This window comes from Limulus polyphemus, unplaced genomic scaffold (genome assembly GCF_000517525.1).
Source record: "Limulus polyphemus unplaced genomic scaffold, Limulus_polyphemus-2.1.2 Scaffold527, whole genome shotgun sequence".
Classification (NCBI taxonomy): Eukaryota; Metazoa; Arthropoda; class Merostomata; order Xiphosura; family Limulidae; genus Limulus; species Limulus polyphemus.
Genome location: NW_013666137.1, coordinates 35,043 through 57,285, shown reverse-complemented (window position 1 = coordinate 57,285; position 22,243 = coordinate 35,043). Strand labels below are relative to the sequence as shown.

The window sequence follows — 22,243 nt, the reverse complement described above, 5'->3', positions numbered from 1 at the left end:
AATACATATTTAACAGTATAAGCTATGCATATTTTAAAATATAAACTTAATCTAAACAAACTTTGATATTAAAATAAATGTATATTAACAAATTCGTTACAAGTTGCACCTTTACTGCGGTGCATTTTAAAGTAAATTAGTATTTCCAATACTTGAGTCAATGTCTTTATCAGTTATTTTGTTCCAAACTGAGAAAACATGCCATTATGTAGGAAAAACAACAATTCCATTATTCTTAAAACTCGGATACTACTCAAGTGACTGATGGTCACTTTGTGGTATTCTCAGGGTAAATTGATTTTCACACAAGTATCAGATGGTTGCACTTTATAATGGAAGATTTATGTAGGATAATTACAAAGTAAATCTTAATTGAACTAAATTATCGAGTTTAAGCTACGAAAATACATAGACTGGACACGTGGAGCAAAGCGTAAAACAATATATTTTTCTAGAGGTTACAGCCTTTGTATGTTGTAAGTAAACAAGCTGTCATATTGGACAGTTAGTTACCTTCCTACCAGATTATTGAATCAATCAATCTTGCAAAACGTCTTTCAGGCAGTCATCTCATTTTGTGAACAGAGTAGACTCGCTATATTCTGAAAAACCCAATGCTCCACACCAAATAAAAAACTTCAGTTTTACCCATAAGCGACACGTGCCACCATATGACAGCTTGTTTACTTACAACATACAAAGGCTGTAACCTCTAGATATAATGTACTCGGCAAATGAAGGACATGTTGATGATTTATCCTACACAATTTGTGAAATCACGGCAATATTCTCCATTTGCAAAGTAGATGCTATCTGCTAGAACACAACAAAGAAACTAAGGCAACTAGAATGAAACGTCTCAACGGTTTTTCGACCACGTATTTATAGTAAAACTGTATAAAAACAAAATAAAATAAAAGTTAAAAAAAATCTTATATTGATAATAGATTATGGAAAACACATAATATGCTTGTTTACCACCACTCTTAATACAAAACAAGGGATGTTATATCTCTGGGCCATCACATGATTTACCAATTGAAAATATAACTAATAATTTCTATACACTATGCTCAATGTTACAGCAATCTTTCCCCCGAGAAATTACACGTGCTACCCCAGTTAAATGATCTAGTTCTGTGATTAATAAGAACCGATTTTAACCGCATTTCACATTATAAACACATGCTCAACATGCACAGAAAGTTTGAAAATCGAATATATTGTTTGTGTGTTTGTTTGTTATGGATTTCGCGCAAAGCTACACGAGGGTTATCTGCACTAGCCATCCCTAATTGAGCAGCATAAGACTAGAGGGAAGGCAGCTAGTCATCATCACCCACCGCCAACTCTTGAGCCAACGAATTTTACCAACGAATAGTGGGATTGACCGTTACATTTTAATGCCCCCATGACTGAAAGGGCGAGCATGTTTGATGTGAAGGGGATTCGAACCCATGACCCGCAGATTGCGAGTCGAGCACCCTAACCACTGGCCATGCCGGGCCTCGTATATATTAACAAGGAATGTAAGTTGTTTCTTTGTTGAATTTCTACTCAAGGGAATGTGCGCTAGCCTTTCCTAATTTAGAAGTGATAGACTAGAGAGAAGGCAGCCAGTCAATACCACCCAGCAACAACTCTTGAGGTACTCTTTTACTGACGTAAAGTGGGATTGAACATCACATTTTAATTAATGCCACCACGGCTGAAAGGGCAAGTGTATTCAGAGATGGGATTCAAACTTGTCACCTGCAAATTGCAAAGGGGTATGAAACACAGAGTATGCTTCCATACCAAATGATTTTTTACATTTACTCTTATAGAAGGACAAATGTTAGCGATTAAAACATCAATATCATTTAATATTGTGAATGTGAATATTTTCTACATCTTGTTGAAATAGCTTTATTATGTTTGTTTCATGTCTTTGGAGATTTTAATTGATGATATTGCTTTATATCAGTTTTATCTCTAAATCTTAATTTATTAGCTTTTATCACGCCTCTAAAATTTGTTTTAATTTTGCTAATACCCTTAGATACTTGTAGTTAACTTACCCACTACTGTAGCATTTGCTGCACATAAAGAATAAATGTTGGAATTTATTTCAGCAAAGCTGTATAACACATAAAATATAAATATAAATAGAAAAATAAATAAGGGACAGAAGACAATTCATTTTCATTGAGGTAACGTTTTCCACTCACTAAAAGACCACTTCAAACTAAATATAACATTTAGCGTCTGTATGGCTACTTACCAAAATTTTAATGGAATAGAAATTAATAAGTTGTGATTCCAACAACAAAAGGGCAAAAAGTTTGAGTAAAATTTCCATTCCTACAATTCCACAATTCGTTGTACAAAAGAAATTGTTGTTTCTTTGTAATTAAGCACAAAGCTACATAATGGACTATCTTTGCTCTGTACACCACGGGTATCGAAACCCAGATTCTAGTACAGACATAACGCTGTGCCACAGGGGGGCAAAATTGTTGATAATTCTACTTCTGTGTTTTGAGTAACAATCTATAAAAATATTAAATAATGGTGTGATATGTGACTTCTACGTTGTTATAGTGGTATAAAAATATTAATTTTTAGTTACTTAATTTCCGCGCTGTCTTGGTGGCAACACATGCTATGGAACGTCGTGTACTTTGCTTCATTCTAATTGCATTGGCGTTTGTTCCTTAGTAGGTGGCTTTCCATCTTCCTCAAGGATGTTTCAATATTCTATATAGAATGTGGTTTGAAGGGGTTAGCACTGAAATATCATTCACTCGCCACTTATGACAATGGTTATAATTGACAGACAACTGATGCTATCAGGGAACATAGATTACGAGGTGATACTGTTCACTGGACAAAAAAAGCGATTTTACATTCTAGATTCGAGTGAGCTTTCTTAGCTCAGAATTACACTAGACAATAAATGAAGAAGATATACTACTTTGAAGATTTGAGTGTTTGGCTTTGTAGACATCGATCATGAGAGGAAGAAGACCGATATATATCAAAAGTATCAACTACCTAGTAGAAGAGGGCTGTCCTATCATATGTAAGAGTGTACGAGCTGTATCAGTGATTCTAATTTATCAGCACACTAAAGATATTTAGTCATTTTAGAAATAAAATCGTCTAGTCTCCTTATTCTACTCGAGAAACACTCAGTCAGTTATTTTCTTATAAACATCCTCAATATTCGTGAGCTAATCTGCTGCTATTGTGGGTCCGTCTATCTTATACTTATAGGGAAATCAGTTATATGAGAATATCACAATGGGCCACTTTGCCCAAGTGGGTAGTGTGCACAAACTGTGAATCCAAATATTTATTGTTCACGTCCCATTGCCACTTTTTTGGTCCTATAAGAATTATGACCAAATTCCACTAGTCAGTCGTGTAAGAGTAAAAAATTGGTGGTGGGCGCTGTTAATAAGATGTATTCCATTAGAGACAATTATGTACAGACAGCTCTTTTTGTAGCTTTGTGAAAATATTCTAAAAACAAAAGGGAAAAATCAAAACAAATATTTTATTGGGAAAACATATCTACTAGTCCAATTTAAATGTATTTTCAAATCAATATTTAAGTTAAAGATCTTTTTCATCTCCACCCAAAACATTATTTGTAGTATGTATCTTTTATTTGTCTCGGTTGTGGTAAGGAATACATTGAATCTACGACTAGATCACTCCCCCATTCATTTAAAAGAACACACATAGGACAAATAGAAATACTTTTCCAGTACTGTTATAAGCAAGCAGGTGTTAATCGACTTATAATGCTGGATGATATTGTTACGACAGCGGAAGTCACGCGATCCTGGGAGAATGCGTGCTGGAGTTTCTCGAAGGATCATGAATTTTCCTGCCAGCTCGAGTGTGATCTAGATGCCCTCTTTTTTTAGTATTGTCTACAGTTACTCTCTCGTTTACTTTTTCAAAATTGCATACCTCCTCTGCATTAATTTCCAATTTTCTCAAGTTAAGCCCATATTCCTATACCACGATCGGAGTGAGGGAGGATTGCTTAATCTTCGAACACCCCAGATTAGTAATTATTTCTTCGGAAATAATTATTTTTAAATCTAAATAACTGCCATGAAAAACGAAAAACGACCAGTGGCTGATAATAATTGAGCCAAGCGAACAGTAGGCACTGTAAGTAAAGTGTGTCATAAAAGTTGTTAAATGTATTACAAAGTTTGTATCAAGAAAGAATAAACTCCCAGCGTCGCGTGACTTCCGGTGTCGTAACAATAATTACATGACTAACAACTTAACGTTTGTTTTACATGAACAATAATGAATTCAATATCCTTACGTAACCACTAGGGTAACTTCATGTTGTATATTATATATCCAAATTATTCGTTTAAAACAACTAAAAACATAGTTGAACCAAACGATAGAATGAAAAATACCTAAACGATAAAATAAATGATAATCAAAATTGAAATTGTTACCTCACACAAATGGCTACTGCTGAGCATTTAGTACCAGAGGATTTGTGCAGCGTAGTAAATTTTTTCATATTTGTTTTTCATTGAACTTTAGTCAAAACTTAATTAAAAGAAGCCTACAACATTACTTGACAAAACAGCGAAATCTTGACTTACGTACTTCTGCAAAAGTTCCACAAATAGAAGAACAGCTAAGCCTACATCTTTATATTCATTGGCACCTAATAAATAGTGTTCAAATTCAATAACAGACGGCGAAACAAGCAAGCCACACTCAACTCGGTCTATATGTCTTTAGTTTAGGCATCTTTACTCGTTCATCGTGTTTTTTTCCTTCAAATTGATCGTATAACTTCAAGTTCAACTTTCAAATTCAAGGGCATTAGGTAAAACTATTTTCTAAATTATACTAGTACCAGGGCACTGTATTCTAAATTTAAAATTTAAGTGGAGTTTTGCATTTATTGATTATTTTGAAGCACTTTTAGAAAATACCCTCCCAGCACATTCTTGTCGATGGGTTTTAGAAGAACATGGTTTGTACTCTCCTACATCAGGATTTACAACAAACTGTGCAGAAACGTTCGACACCACAGTGTCCTGAAAAGAATGACTGAGCACAAAGAATTAAGGCTGGAAGAACTACTGTTAAGTGATTATTTCCTGTCTGTGTATTACCACTGTGAGATTTTGCGTGGATTGTGTAGCACTGGTAGTTTACATCTAAGGAAGTGTGAAGATCAGTTGAAGTTGTTTTCCCATGTGATTGTGTTAGCCCTGATAATATTGTTGCTATTGTGCAAATAAGTTTTTTAACTTACAATGCTGAAGAAGAAACACTGAATGATAAACGTGCTATAAAATTAAAAATATGAGAAGGACTTGCCTAATGGATTATAAAAAAATTGACTTATCATTCTTCAGAGTCAACTAAAGTATTTTACTTGACTGTACAAGGACTTTCCAATGAATTTCATAGTGTACAATTATATCCAGTAGAAAAGTGTATGTGCTCATCAACAAGATCCTGTTATTACACAGTAGCAGCTCAAATGTCCAGAGGGAAACATGAAACATGTTTTTAAAACACTAAAATTTAAGACAACTGAAAAGAAAATGGTGGAAAAGAAACAGAGCCAGTAGAAAGAGGCCACATGTGAAGGACAAGATACATTGTGAGTACAGCATCAGGTTCAATAGAAGCTAGTCTCATAACTCGGTTGTCAGATCATGAAGAGATTGTAGATGATCCTAAGTCATATATACACATAGAAGCAAAAGACCAAAAAATAAAATAAAATCACAAACTGAAGCTGATGCCCACTGAACTTAACACACTTTCAGGTAATTCTGAAGGGTAGAACACCAAGCAGTTTTTACCAAGGAATAATTCAACCAAGGCTGACTTCTACACCAAAAATATTTGAAATGCATTTAAATAAAAAAGGTTTCCCCCAAGATTTGGAATTCCCAACCATAAATGGCGACCATTGTCAATCTTTGACATGAGTTGGTGAAATTGATGTTTTCATTGAAGATTTAGATTCATTGTGACCAGAAGAGTGGGTAACTGATATTGTGATTGATGCTTTTCTTACAGTTGTGTCCGATTCAACTGAATGTAATCAACATTTTGCCAATTTCATGCAGTGGTTTGAACACAAACAAAAAAACCTATGGGTTTTCTGAAATGAGCAGAAACAATTTCATTCATTTTGACCTTCGTCTCATCCCAGCTAATGTGAAGGCATGTCGCTGGATTTTGTTTGGGGTGATTAAAATATGAAAACAATAATTTATTTAGATTCTATGCATGGGGAGCACACGCAACTGTTTAATATAATTTTTATGTTTTTCTTCGTCCATTCATCAGTCCCATGAGAAATTCCTGATTGTGAAACATTGACAGTTTTTTTCTCCAATTTACTATACTCATTTTTGGCATTTTTTGTTTGTTTATATGCATGAATTATGTGTACAGGTAGCCAGTCTTTATGATATCGCTATCCATTCAAACATAGATAGCCTACAAAATTTTTAACCATCTGGAAATTTGCTCTGAATATAAACAAGCAAGATTGTTTCATACTACCAATGCTAGAGAGAGAAAGGCTACCAATACTTATAGTATACTTTGTACCGTAGGGATATATAAAATAATGCATTGAAAATAGACAATGTTGGAAATTATAATAATTTAAATAAATAAGCATCGTTTTGGGTAACTAACTACTCATCGTTGTGCTTACCTAGAGTTTATAATCGTGACAGCAAAATATTCTGTTGATGACTACTTATTTATTGAATATTGTTGTTAAGTTTATCATATTCCAAGAACACAGACAAAAAGTATATCTAGATATAACTATTTTGACCAAGAATGTTGTTACCTAGCCTGAGCTTATACTATTTGAAAAGGTCAGTTTGCTGATAAATGTTTATTAGTTTGCGAGTTTAATTTTTTATGAATTACAGTTTATAGCCAAAAATAGTTACTACTGTAATTGGCAATATAAAGTTGAAAATGAAGTATGATAATGAAATTCAATCTACTTTAAATTGACTAGATATAGAACATGGAGCTTTTTAATAAAAAGTTTCGTTATTAATGAGGAATATTTTATTACAAGTTACAGCTTGTAATAAAATAATATATCTAATAAAAAATATTTTTAAAAACTTGTAATTGTAAAAAAGGGAGTATTTTTAATGTTGTATGATTCTTTAAATGTCTCACTTTACTCATTTTCCATATATTAACCTACTAAGTAAGACTGTCCAAGGCTTTCTATGTTAACCCTTTCCTGGGGTGGATATCCCTTGAATTCTTCCTTCTTACAACAGAATTACTTAGCAAAATTGCATAAAGCTTAATAAAAACTTACTAAATAGAATCCAGTTTTGGTTTAAAAAACATAATAATGAGTTGATTAAATTTTTCTTTAAAAAAGTCATATAATTCAGTTTACGTTTTTATGTTGGAAAATTTGCCAAAAACCTTTTGCAAGACTTTTATGAAAAAAAAAAGTAAATGTATATTATTTTTTATTTATGTGGGAAAAATATCTGCTGTAGAGAGTAAGAAAAATTTTAGTGTGATGACTAATAAAAGTTAAAATCTAAGTATTTTGCTGAATGTTGAGAAGTTCTTGAAAAAGTATATATACTTCTTGTACAGTAGTTCCCAACCTGGTGTCTGAGAAGGTAATACAATCTCATTAAACAAGTAAGTTTTTTAATACTGCTGTTTTTTAATTGCACACTCCATTATTTATGTCTTTTATTTGTTTGTGAGAAATGGGAAAATGAGTTAATAAAAACAGTTTGTTGGGTAGATGGAATCTAAAAAACATGGGATTCGTGAGGAAAAAAATAAAAAGTGTCCTTGGTGTGAAAAGGTTGGGAACTACTGTTCTAGTACCTCTTGAAAAACATTTTTTAGATCTCAAGTAGGAAGATTAATTTAGGGAGGCCTCCTTTAGAGTTGAGTGTTTATTTTTGGCCATTTATTATTAAAAGATCTAAATTTAAGAGTGAAGTATAGAAGAATGCATAACGATACATCTATCACAATGAATCTGCCATATCCGGTGCAAGTGAGCCTTTTCACTCAGTACCAGGACTCATGGCAGCTGGGTTATAACCATTTCAGTAGTCATTAAGATGCTCTTTTATATTGTCAAATTGCATGATGTTTGAGTTTTTCAAATTCTCCAAGGATACAACCTACTAATTTAACTTTGTATCAAATGTTAGTCCACAATAATAATAATGTAATGATGGAAATCTTATGAAAGTATAGACACACAACATCATGAAGAATACCCTCATTCAGACAAGTAAAAGCCTTCTCAAAAACTCCAACAAATTAGTGAAATAAAAAAACTTTTCTAAAACTATTTCTGGGAACTTCTAATCAAACTTCAAACTTAAAGGCACTTTATCAAATGTTCCCATACAAGAAGATGGGCATTTAGTGATATTTATTAATTGATTAATCGAGGGCCCCATTAATCACTTAGTACATTGTTCCTCAAACCATGGTATGTAGAACAAAAAAGAAAAAATTTAACAGAGGTTTATACTAGACAGTTGCAATTGAAGAAAAAAAGTTGGTGGCAGGTGCTGACAGCCAATTAATGGCCTTCCCTTTTGTCAGCAGTTCAAAATTAGTGACAGTGGCAGATACCTTTAATAGCTTTGCCTCAACAAAGACAGGCTGAGTAAGTTTGGTGGTGATGGGAGTCAAATTCGAGACCTTCAGATCATGACGCCCCCCCCCCCCCCCCCCCCAAATCACAAAAAAACACAAACTTGTATAGCTTCGTGATTAATATGAAACACAACAGCAATATTTACATTATTTGGATAGTTGGAATAATCGAAGACAGTAATAATTGGAAACTATAATTTTGATTAATGATGCCAATTAATATAATTGTTGCTCTTAAGTAATTCATTAAATTTCCTGACAATGTATTCATTAGCTTACCAACAGCAATAAATTAATTAAGAAGTTACCAAAGTTTTACACAACGTGATGTTAACCTCCCTTTGTCTGAACTCAAAATTTCTGCAACTAGGTTCCAGAATCTCATTTACAGTTTTCATCAGTTCCAAACATTCAAATTTATCCAGATGTGATTGGAAATGTAGACATAGCAGGAGTTTCCGGTGATCATTGTCCTTAAAGCACTAAGGCAAGCTATTTATTCATAATAATTGCAAGGTTTACTCGTTATTTTTCAGGTTAGGTCTTTTATATGTTTTACACAGGTAACACTAAGCGCAATAGGCATTTTTCTTTTGCCTGTAACTTTTTACAGAGGACTGGAGTATTTTGCTTTCAGGAAATTATCATCACATATTATTTAGATAAATATGTGCATTAAGTTGCAGAATGCAAGAAATTATTTTTAACTGTGATATAGTGAATAAAACCTTTTGAGTTGTCTGGGACTTTCTTTTTTTACACGTGAAACAATATTGAGTAAAATAAAAAGCACTTTGGCAAGGAGTCCAGTGGGAGAAACTTTTGTGTTCTTGTTCATAATTCATATCATATACAAAAATCTAAGTTTTAAGGTAACACTGACCCTTAAAACTGGGCAAACTTGCATGCTGAGGAAACACTGTTAAACGCTTCTTATGACCTTCAAGTTGAGCACAAAACAAAAAGGATGATGTCACAATCCCTGAAAGTACACTTACAGTCATATATTTTATATGTGTAATTAATGTGGCAGGGATAAAGAAATACATAACATAAACTGTTTTAACATCATAACTTTAGTTAGGAATGATAAAACCATGATAATTGGTACACATGCTCTTTGTGAACATCCTCATAGCTTTTCTGTAACATTAACGAGCTATGGGCAATCAGTTTTAATTGTTTCCTTCATTAGTGGTAATTAGACTCGTAACAAGACAACTGGTAAAGATTTTTGAATTTTAAAGAAATTTAAGCTATGGAAGAGTGTAATATCAACAAGTATGATAAATTTCATGCTGATATTGGCTTTGATGGTGAAATGGAATGAAAACAAACTAGACTTTTATTTTTAATCACTTACTAATGGTTATTTAGTGAAGATTTTAAGACACTAAGAAACTAAATTAAAAAAAATGTGATTTTTGAAATATTGGGGGTGTGGTCAGTGCTGCCTTAAGTTGAATAAATTAGACACGTTGAAATAATGAATGCTAATATCACTTCATATCACAGGAAAAATTATCAAAGGTCCACATTTACTGTCAAATTGTCACGAAAAGATATTTATGAAGCTTATTGTTGTTTTCTAAACCTGTTTGTAGTAAGATAAAAAATTTGTAACATCGACTTTATATTTTGCTGTGGTTCATTAATCAGGTTGAAATAGTATTGGGGAACACCGGCCCTTCAATATTAACTTGGTTTAAAGAAAATTTATACATATATACTTAAGTTTGCTGTTTTTTTTTCCTTCAATAATATTTGTTATGTTAATATAGAAAACAAGTTTATTGATCACTTATTATTTCAGGTTTCTTGGTAAATCATGTCTGTGACAGTACAGCAAATTCTTGGGGATGCTAAACGACTTGTTACTCGTCTACGTGAGCATGATAATTCGGCTGATAGTCTGATTGGTCAAACTGAGACTTTAAGCAAGCATATAGAATCAATGAAACAGGTTTGGTATTTTACTTGCACGTTATGAAAGTTACCTAACTGCATCACATGGAAGTAATAAATAGCACAATTACACAGATATTGTAGTAGATATACTTGAATAAATTAAATAGTGGAATTACATATAAAGAAATTGGTAAAATTGCTGTAAAGAAAAGAGAAAAAGATGGTCTTCTTCTTGACTATTGGAAGTCGTTTAGTCAAAAAGGCCATTTGGCAGAAATGTTGACCACTGATTTTAGTCATTTATATGTATTTTCTGATTTTACTATGCTGTAGGTGTATTTATTTTATCTCTCAGAAAAAGGTTGATGCACTTAAATTACCAGTTGCACTACATATTAAAGCTCTAGACTGCTGTGGAGTTTCTCAAGTATTAAAATAAAAAAAATATGGTATGTTGCTGTAAATGTAGTTCAGTGAGTATTGAGAGTCAATGAGAATCATCCAACTCTGATGCAATCTTTAATAATAAATATATATATATCAAAAACAACTGTTCATTTGTATTTTTGAAAGTTTTTCATTTGCAAAACATTAGGTGGTAATACGAAATAACGTGATATTCTCATGATATTTTAGTATATGTACTTTTCAGTAAAGCTAATTTGCTACAGTAGCTCTTGGCTAATTGTGATTTTTATAACCCTATCAGTTGAAGAAATGTACAATAATCCAAGTTTGGGTTACATATATGTATAGTATCTTTTTATTATTTAGTATTCATTTGGTTTGTTCATAAAAAGTTATAATTGATAACCTTAACTGATCACTTTGATACTTCTGATTCTGAAGTACACACAGGTTCCATTTTTTCATTGATGTGGTCAAGTTTGTGAATACTTTCTGTATATTTTTTTGCTGTACTTCTCCATACACTTATGACAAGTTTTGTAATTGCAACATATTTTTATAATTAAAAATCTTGAAATGCATTTCTCATTTGGCATCCCGCTAGATCAATTTTCCCTGTATTTGTTATTGCAGTTTTTTTTTTAAGAGAGAAAGTTTAAAAACAAATTCCATACCTTTTACTCACTGAATTCCTGCTTTTCATTTAATATGTGACTAAATGTATTCTATAGGTGGAAAGAAAACTGTATGGTTTTAAACACACTTAATCCTAAAGTAAAATTATATAAATGTGTTTAAAACTATAATCCTAAAGTAAAATTGTTTATAGTTTTAAACACACTTGATCCTAAAGTAAAACTGTGCATAGTTTTAAACTCACTTGATCCTATTGTAAAACTGTGTATAATTTTCAATATGCTTGATTCTAAAGTAAAACCACTTGATCCTAAAGTAAAACCGTGTCTAGTTTTGAACACACTTGATCCTAAAGTAAAACAGTGTCTAGTTTTGAACACACTTGATTCTAAAGTAAAACAGTGTCTAGTTTTGAACGCACTTGATTCTAAAGTAAAACAGTGTCTAGTTTTGAACGCACTTGATCCTAAAGTAAAACAGTGTCTAGTTTTAAACACACTTGATCCCAAAGTAAAACAGTGTCTAGTTTTAAACACACTTGATCCCAAAGTAAAACTGTGTATAGTTTTAAACACACTAGATTCTAAAGTGCTATCTGTGGACAGTTACAAAAGCAATCTGTACTCTTCCGATACGGTACTTCCCTCCACTCTCAAGATTAGCTATTTTTGTCCAGTGCTGCTCTGTATATGTGTGAACATTTTTCTTTATGCATTCCACAAGCCTTCTGCCCCCTCCCTATTGGAATCAAATGATTCCAACATGTCTTTCTTTGCAAATCATCATGTATCACTTCTTCACCAATAGGAGCATGACGTACTCACGTGATGCATGTGAATCCCTCTATACGCCTCTACCAAACTATCACTTCTTATTTGGCAGCACTTGTGCTTGGATGTGTTCTTTTGTTTGTTTCAAGTTTTACATATTAACTTTAGTATACTCACAAAGTAGTTTTCATTTAATTTACTTCCAAATATATTAAGACTGTTTCCTCACTTTAATTTAATCCCAGTTTATTACAGTTGCATTATTATTAATAATTTCGATTGTGGTTGATTCTTCTTGATTATGAATTCCAAAGTTCATGTTACCACTTTGGGGGTCACACCTGCGACTACTGGTATGTCACAGGCCTCCCAGTGGAAGATTTACCAGTGTTTATTTGCAGGGAGATTGAACTTTACGTGGGTCAGCTTTTATCTCAGGACTTCGCTCCACTTCCTTCCGAACATGCTGAGCCTGTTCAGGCTGACGAGGACTTGGATCACCTATTTCCACCTTCTGATTTGGATGTGCCTTCCCATGCACCTCCTGAGGAGTCAGCTTGGCCTACTACGGTCTTTTGTGATTTCTGATGCTTTATCCCTTGCTTTTATTTTCTGTGAACTGCATCCTTCCATATTACATGACCAATCTTCACATCCCTATTTGGTTTTTCCCCCTCCCCAGATATTAGAGTACACGCTGATCAGTTTGCCTAACAATTAAGTGATGGGATTAGCATGCCTCTCCCCCCATGGGTTAGCTTGCCACGTCCTTTCAGCTCCCTCATTTTCCGCTTGCAAGGTTCTATTGCTTTTAGGAATGTGGTCTTCAATAATGTCACTGGTACCCCTCGGTCATGCACATATATGGTCCCTTCAGTGGGCTCTTCATGATCAATGGAACCTTGCTCGGTATTTCTTGGCAGCTCCCATTACCCTTCCTCATACTCTGTTGGATGATCTGCTTTGGTGGTTGTACCGCTTCCTTCTTCTCGTCCGGATTTACATCTGTTCATGGATGCATCCCTTCAGGGCTGGGGTGCATGGGTCAGTCAACAAGAGGCTTCAGGTCCTTTGTCTGTCAACAAGCAGTCTTTGCATATCAATTCCTCAAGCTTCTTATGGTTAGTCTGGCATTGAATCACTTACTTCCTTTTGCCAAACATTGTCTGGTGATGATTCATTCTGACAATTCTATGGTGGCTTAGTTTCTCACATGGCTTTTTGACTGGGGTCTTCAGTCTCTTTGATTTTGGATTATCGGACTGCCTTATCCCATACCTTTTCCCAATACTATTAAGTTTTTGCTTCCCCTGTCCTTACCATGTTCATGCATTCTTTACAGATTCATCATCCCCCCCCCAGATGGCCTAGTCTTCCAGTCTGAGATATTAATGTGGTCCTCCATTCCCTCACTTTACCTTCATTTGAACCTATTTTCTCATGCTCCATGTTTCACCTTTCCCTTCAAACATATTAAGGACTTCTCTTAGCCTGTGGACATCGAAGATTTGATTTGTTTGTCATTGACGTTTCACTTACACTTTACCTCTATACATATCTTCTCCAATATCAGGATTGTTCCTTCCTCCTAAAGACCTTGGCAACTAGGGAGGATAACTTCTCTTTTTTGCCTGTTTTCCTTCATTCTATTTTTCATCTTTACCCCTGTCCCAATCCAGATAGACTTCTATGTCCAGTCCGTACCCTTCATTGCTATAATTCCCTCATGACTTCCTTCTGTGGTGCCCATTCCCAACTCTTTATCCCTTGGCAGTCTTCCTCTGTTCGTGATCGATCCCCTTCTACCCTCACCAATTGGGTTTGATGTTTGATTCAATTGGCATATTCTTCCTCATCTTCTTCCCACCAGACTTTGTTCAGGGTGTCTTCTCATCAGATACGACACCCCACCTTTTCCCTCACATCTAGTCTTCATTGGCTATTGGAGGAAATCCTACAATTTGGCATGTGGACTACACCTGATATGTTCATCTCCCATTATTTACACCATATCATGGTTTATTCTTCGTAGGGTTTTTGTCTTCCATCTGTGACCATTCTTCACGCTTCGATGCGACTTTGACTGGATAAGTCTATATTCATACATTCTTTTCATTTCAGGGCTCCTTGCTTCATTTATTCTTTATAGGGATCCCATTCTGTGTTGATTGGTGCTTGAACAGGTATTTTTCAATCAGAAATCTGCAGTGTACAGTCATGTTGACTCTCACTTTAACTTCCATGGCTTCACAAGATCACTTGTAGGTGAATAACCTTGCAATGTAATTGCTCCATAAACTTGTCTGCATGAGTAAAGCAGAAGGGGATAGTTTCCCATCCCCTGTGTGCCTTGTATTGAATAAATCAATATGGTCTGCTTTTCAAAATAGGGTTTTGTGGTCATTCATTGTACTATCTCAGGTGATAACATTCCTCTGGACTCTCCAACGTATTCTCACCCCTTTATTCTAGTGGAATATGGCAGTCCAGTTCCAAGCTGTTTAGGTGGTCGACCGTGGAGGCACCCTCCTCCCATTTAGTGCATAGAAGGGTGGTGGTGTTCTGCCGGTGTAGATGACATGATATCCCCATTATGCATTATACAATCACTAAGGAGTAAGACGTCAAATTGCAGTTCACTCATTCGATTGGGAGCCCTCATCATACTCCCATGTGGATGTTAGTAACCTGTGGCTGGGTTTTGGATTTAGAGTAGAACCAAACAACATACGTCCTCACACATGTTTATGGTTGTGTAAATTCCTTCCTCGATTATAGTCCTTCTGTGTTGTGGGTCACAGTGAAGGTAAAGGAAATTGTTCCAGTCTGTCCTTTTTGTTATCCCTCATATATCTTATTCCAAGGATGTTTTTGCTTTTTGGATAGTTCTGGTCAGTTTCACTGTTTGGGGAGTTGATTTATATTTAATAGACATTGGGTTCCCAGATCGATATTTATCAAAATTAACATGTATCATGTTCTGGATTTGAAGTGGTTCTAGATTCCTCTTCTGTCTCTTGAACTTGAGGTGAAGACAGTGGTATGATCCTCATCCTACCCTCACGTGGATGTCAGTTCCCAGCAGCATGGGTTTTGAATGTAGTTGACTTTCCGAGTACAGTCTGTCTCGCCCAAGCCACTCTCCACCTAAGGGCACATTCATTGATTTACCCACTTTCATACTGTGTGGGATTAATTACATATATATTTCAGGGTTAGGATCACTATCCTGCCTCAGTTCTCTTCCACTTGGATGTGCTTCTCTCTTTTTTTACCCTTATCTACTAGACTTCACGGATGGGCGAAGAGTATACCTTGTCAGAAGTGGTGCGGTTTCCCTCATCAGATCCTCAGGGGTATCCTTCAGATGCTTTTGGGGGATACTTCTGTCATTCCCTCCACCTAATCAATGTGGGATTCTAGCTAATCTTGTGAGGGAGAGAAGTACTGTATCAGAAGTTATAATTTTTCTATACTGAAAATGTATTTCCGATAGGTACTTTCCCTCCATTCACACTTCCCACCCTTCCTCCCCCACTTTCCTCCGGTTCTTACGTCTTCTGCCAAACTTCGAAGTGATAGTTTGGTAGAGACGTATAGAGGGAGTCACATGCATCACGTATGTCATGCTTCTACTGGTGGAGAAGTGACACATGATGATTTGCATGAGAGAACTGTTGGAATCATTTGATTCCAATAGGGGAGGGAGCAGAGAGCTTGCGACATACATAAAGAAAAAAAAGTTTGCATATAGAGGGCAGCACTGGGCGAGAATAGCTAACCTTGTGAGAAGAGAGAAGTACCTATTGGAAATACATTTTCAGTATAGGAAAATTATAACTTATTTTGAAAATCAAACTGTGTGGTTTCTTCCAATTTTTTACAGTACAGTGATGGGCTAGCAGATTTAAATGCTGCTGCTCACCATCGACCTCGCTCAGCCCTTATCCTCAATATTCAACAAGAGAATCGGCACATCCGTGAATTACAGCAGGAAAACCGAGAATTGCGTTCAATGTTGGAAGAACATCAGTCAGCACTGGAGCTGATCATGAATAAGTACAGAGAACAAGTGGCACGTTTGGCTCAGACCAGCAAAGATGAAGAAGACTGTATTAAGCAGAATAACTGTCAGGTACTTATTTGATATGTTGGTGAGATTAACATATAAGAATACATGTCATAGTAGCTGTTGAGCAGGATTTTGAGTAAAGCTAGGTATAACATCAAAGTTGTAATTCTTTTTTTTATAAAATTATAACTGTACCCGAGGTTGTAAGTTTGTTACAAAACATAAACATTCAAAAACAGCTAAAATGTGCATGTCATGTGGCTTTTCTACATGTTTTTACTGTCAACACAGAGAAGGGTAAAATGTGAAGTTATCCCTATATGTATAATGGGTAAAGGTCAAAATATGCATGTCATTATGTTTTTTTATAGAATTATATTCCAAATGAAATTAAACAACTTTATTATCGATGCATGCTAATAAACTTGGTATCAAAATGTAATTTATAAATTAAATGTTAATGTTTTAATTTGTTAATTTCAAAAGAAAATATTTTAATCTATTCTCAGTCTCCACTTCTCTAAATCATGTGACACTTCTTTGCTCCAAATTGACCATTGTAAGTCTTATTTCTACCTGAATATGATCATCAAAGTTTGTTACAAATTATAGACTTACAGCTATTGCTAAACCATAATGTATATTTATAGCCTTTGAGCTTCTTGCTTTACTGAGATATAAACAAGAAAGTTGAACCCACTTGCCCCTTCTATCGTATCATATGTTTTAAAAAAAATAGAGAATTCATTAATCGTTCTTTCTACTTGTTATAAATAATCCAATAACAAACATCAGAGAGAATTATTAACACAAGGTTTGTTCATTCTGACATGAGGTTTTGACTGACTTGGCCTCAGTTTCATTGTCTGTTAATCTGGAGATCCACTCGACCAGCTAATGAAATGTTTAACATATTTATAGTTCAGTTAGAAAGCCAGTTAAAATTATATTACCTTTAGAACATTCTATTTTTTGTGAATGATAATATTTCATGTTCTAAATTGCATATTGAAATAAACAAACTTATGCGTTACTAACATCATTACAAAAAAGTCGGGTCACATTTCATTGGGGGTCCCAAGAACAAAAGACAAATATGTTTTTGATTTATTGTTAAAGTTACAAAAATGAAAAATTAGAAATGTATTAGGTTAGATAAGAAAATTTAAATGAAACAAAAGTTAATAAGTTACTCGTGATAGCACAAGTACATCACGAGGCATGATTGTATGATTTGAGTTTACTTGTTGGTAACTCGATTGTTTGTTTACACAAAGCTGTCCTCCTCGATTAAATAGCTTTCTTTGTACTTTCACAAGGTCAAAGTGCAGCTGTAAAGCAATAAAACAAAATGAACCTAGATTTGAAAAGGTCTTTTAATATTACTTGTAAGAATAAATAGCGTGTAACTGTCTGTTACAATATGCAGTCATTCTAGAAGAAAAAAAAGGTACTTTAGATTTATTTCTTAATGTTTCCACTTTTTATATTATTATTTATTGCTGATTTCACTACAGTTGGTGTTAGGGTAGAGAAAATAACACATACAAAGTTTTACTAAAAAAACATTTATTGTAAGAGGTTATGCAAATGGAATATGAAAACTATAAGAAGAAAAAAAGTATTCTTAAAATTAAACTCACCTTGCACTCAGATTAGTGAGAGCAATTTCATAAATTCCCAGATAAATATTTAGTAAAAATACTTTATTAAAAAATTTGATTTTTTGTGTACAACATACTTGTACTGCTTACTAAAAGCTTGCCACATTTTGTGAAGATACGTATAGTAAATTCAGAATTATAGTAAATATTATTATGTATAGCTTCACAGAAATGGAGGTTGGCCTGTAATGCTAAAAACTGGGTTTCAATACCCATGGTGGGCACAGACAGATACTCCATTTTGTAGCTTTGTGATTAGCAACATATAAAAAAAAATCAATTCCTCAATGTCACACATGTAGGATTAACATATTGCATCCCACATTTCAGTCAATCATTGTGTGCAGTCCATGCTTGAAGAATAACTGAAACTATGCTTTCCTGTTTATACCTATTATAGACATACTCAAGAAAGACAACAGACAACTTCAGAGAAATGTTTTTTGTTTACATTTTACCCTACATTTTGGTTTAAGCCTTTTTCAAGGGTCTTTTGGTGTTGCAGGTTACAAAATTGATTTGAAATTATAGCAACCAAAAATAATACAAAACTACAACAATATAAGGTATTGTTAAACAAGTTAGAGTCATTGATCATGGTAATAAATGTAAATAATGAAATAAAATAAAAGGGCATTTAGATTGAATCAGAAAAGGTTCCTTCAATTTCCTGTCAAGAAATTATGCTTTGTGAGAGGATATAATGTTGGTGGCTTTGTTGCTATGAAGATTAACAGTAGCATGAATATTTTTTAAAGCTTTCATGTATTGGACAACTAGATTTACCTGTGTATATAACAGCTGAGGCCCGGCATGAGGGTCGCGGGTTTGAAACCCCGTCACACCAAACATGTTTGCCCTTTCAGCCGTGGGGGCGTTATAATGTGACGGTCAATCCCACTATTCGTTGGTAAAAGAGTAGCCCAAGAGTTGGCAGTGGGTGGTGATGACTAGCTGCCTTCCCTCTAGTCTTACACTGCTAAATTAGGGACGGCTAGCGCAGATAGCCCTTGTGTAGCTTTGTGTGAAATTCAAAACAAACAATCAAACAAAATATAACAATTGTGTATATATTTTGTAGACAATGTTTTTAAGTGTGCAGGGTTTCTCTAAGTCATTGTTCTTTGCAAAGGACTTTTTTGATTTGCATAGACTGTTGTTGTTAAAAGCTGAGTAAATATATCCTTCAGTTTTGTCTCTCAATTTCTATATGATATGGATATTCACACCAGAACTTTTAATCACCTGATGGATAGTTAAAGGTTTTTTAATGGAAAGCATAACCTATGCAGCAGGTGGTTTCTTTTCTTGGCTGTTGTTGTAAGACTTAAGTGAATCAAATTTATGAAATGTCTTAATAATTTTGTTATAGGGATAGCCATTAGATGACAACCTGGATTGTATTTTATCATAATTGGTGTTGCAGATTTTTCTAATTCAAGTTCACTGTTAATGAAACCCTATTTAGTAGGTGGTGGATGTTGTGAGTCATAGTGTAGAATAATTGGTCTTAATGTAAGGCTTAGAATATATGGTGGTAATAAATTTGTTGTTTTTATTAGTATCAGGAAAGGGTATAGACTTCCAGACATTATCAGTATGTTCAAGTCTGAGCTTTGTTTTGGAGGGTTGATTACACAGGCCTGCAATGCTTTTATTGTCTTGAAATTTTTACATATTCTACAGTAATTCCTGTACGTTGAATCCAAAAATGATATCCATTTTTCTCCATCATGAACAGATTTTTTACAAACCATCATAATGCAATACATAAAAAAAAGACCACAACACTAGTTTTGAGACTAAAAGATGTAGACTTCACAAAAAAAATCAGGGTGACTGAGGATGCATATTCGTTTGACATCAGTGTTCTTCCATTTTCAATTTGTTTGTACTTTTGTTAACAGACATATTAAAAAATATTCATTGGGGAAAATTAAATAATAATTTGATCTAAATATGTTTTATTTTCTTCTTGATTTGTAAAACATCCTTACGTGACAGAAAAAAATGAACATTATTTTTGAAATCTGCATAACTGAATTATGGAAAATACATTATTGAAACCAAAACAGTTTTTATGAAGTTTAAATTCACAGGCCTATGTCATTAAAGAATTCAAAGAAGTCCAGAAGAGGGGGAAGTCCATGATTCCATATGTTGATATAGTGGTTCAAGGTTACCTTCAAAATTTCTCCGAGTAAGTGCTGAAGATACAAAGAAATACATAAAAATAGAAGCCAAAATAACAGCAGCATTTAGTATCCAATGCAATATCTTTGGTTTATTTATAGAGGGTTAAACAGAATTTAAAGTAACTGTCATTTAGAGCAAACCTGAGAGAATTTTTGATGACTTCTATAGGGAATTCATTGGTTGTAAAAAGGGGAGGATTAAATCTAATAAGATTCATAACTGAGATCATATTTTGTTCTATGGGAATGGAAGGGTACATAGAGATGACATTGAAAGTAAACAGAATCATGTTCAAATTGATTTGTTTAACCATCTTTGCATAACATGTTGAAAAAGTCATTGGTGCTATTTACGTGTGAAAGGATTTTGTTAAGAAGAGGGTGAAGTAGCTTTTCATGCAGCCAAGATACAGAGGCTAACGGAAAATTGTGTGTGGACTATGAATCTTAATAGTGTGTCAGACTTGTGATCTTTGGATAATCCATATAGTTCAATGGGTTTTGAGTGAGATGGTTTTAGATTGTCTGATAGTTAGGTGGATATATTAGTTTTATTTCTAAAGTTATTTTAAATGTCTTTACCATCTTTTTATTTGTTTTGTAGGATGTCTAGTTAGTGGTTCTTAAGTAGATCTAAGTAGTTCATTTATAGCTAACCATTTGTTTGTTCAAAGATTGTATTTGACGTGGTAATTCCTAATGTTCCTCTTTTGGTACTAAAACATGTTCTGGAGAAATTGTTTAGCTACTGGAGAAAGATTAAATTGTTATTCATTCACATTATTATTATTATTATTGCAGTTAGATATGTCTATACTGGAAGAAAAATATTTCTTTTATAAGCATTGATGAGGATATAAATCATTATCAATAGTTACCTTGTCAATAAGTTGACCTGAAATAGCAAAATTAGAGCCTTTGGAGAGGGTGAAAATGTAGTCCTTTGAAAGTTTTAGGTTGTTTAGAATTGTAATCTTGTTCAAATGAAGGTTGTCAGAATTATTTGTAGATGTTATGACTGAGCAGGCTTATAAAGTGCAACGAGCTTCAGAGGATGTCTCTTTTGGTAGCTAACAACCACCCAAAACTGTTTATAATAGTCTAGTAGGCAAGACTAACAAAAAAATTTTTTACATTACCAGCAGCTGTTTCCTGCTGCATGTTTTTTTACCAACAAACATATTCATTGTTTGTAGGCTTGGATGACAACAGATGTTTCTGTAAAGTCAATCAAATAGAAACACTCTTTCTTAATGATTCTCTTTCTCAGTGATATCTTCTATCATGCTTCTTAAAAAGTCAAAGAAGTCCTTGCTCTTACCCATTGTCTCGTAAACTGACTGCAATGTGACATTACCTCCACATTTATAGAATTCAAACAGTTACTTGACACATAACATGGTCAGCCTGTTTTTGTTTTTGCCAGTGGTTTTCAAACTTGAAGCTGCCGTACCACTTTTCAAATTTAGTACTAAGTCTTGTAACCCCACAATTCCGACAATGAAAATATATGTATATTATTTCATCTTAGTAATTATTATTTGTACGGCAATCAAGGAGTATTTTTTGTTTTCTTTCCTTTGTTTTGTTTTATATTTCCCATTTCGTTTGGTGTACCCACAAGGGTATGAATACCACAGTTTGAAAAACACTGGCTTATGCCAATAATTGGATTATTGTTTTACAGATATATGTGTGAGGAGGTCCTAAAAAATAGTCAATCAATGTGGTAGAGGAAGATCAACACTAATTTGATTACCAAACCTAGATCAGGATGTATACAGTCAGGGAAAATATGCTTAAAGTTAGGGAATTTTTTCTTAAGTCTTTTTTTTTCTAGCCAGTAATCACTAACAGAAATGTATTGGCTAACAACAATTTCTAGTATATAAGCTTTATAATTCT

At 34.0% G+C, this 22,243-nt stretch overlaps 1 protein-coding gene across 2 annotated transcripts in view; it reads left to right on the top strand.

Annotated features, from left to right (window-relative positions):
• The first annotated feature begins 4,747 nt into the window (after positions 1-4,747).
• LOC106458883 (FGFR1 oncogene partner 2 homolog) overlaps positions 4,748-22,243 on the top strand; it is a 23,365-nt gene continuing 5,869 nt past the window's right edge. The window contains exons 1-3 of one of the 2 annotated variants that reach the window (XM_013918444.2): positions 4,748-4,858; positions 10,499-10,648; positions 16,294-16,542. In XM_013918444.2, coding sequence (XP_013773898.1) covers positions 10,514-10,648; positions 16,294-16,542 — 384 coding nt within the window. In that variant the 5' untranslated portion in view covers positions 4,748-4,858; positions 10,499-10,513. Of the gene's footprint in view, positions 4,859-7,650; positions 7,699-10,498; positions 10,649-16,293; positions 16,543-22,243 lie in introns of those variants that run through there. The other variant, XM_022385240.1, reaches the window with a different exon arrangement.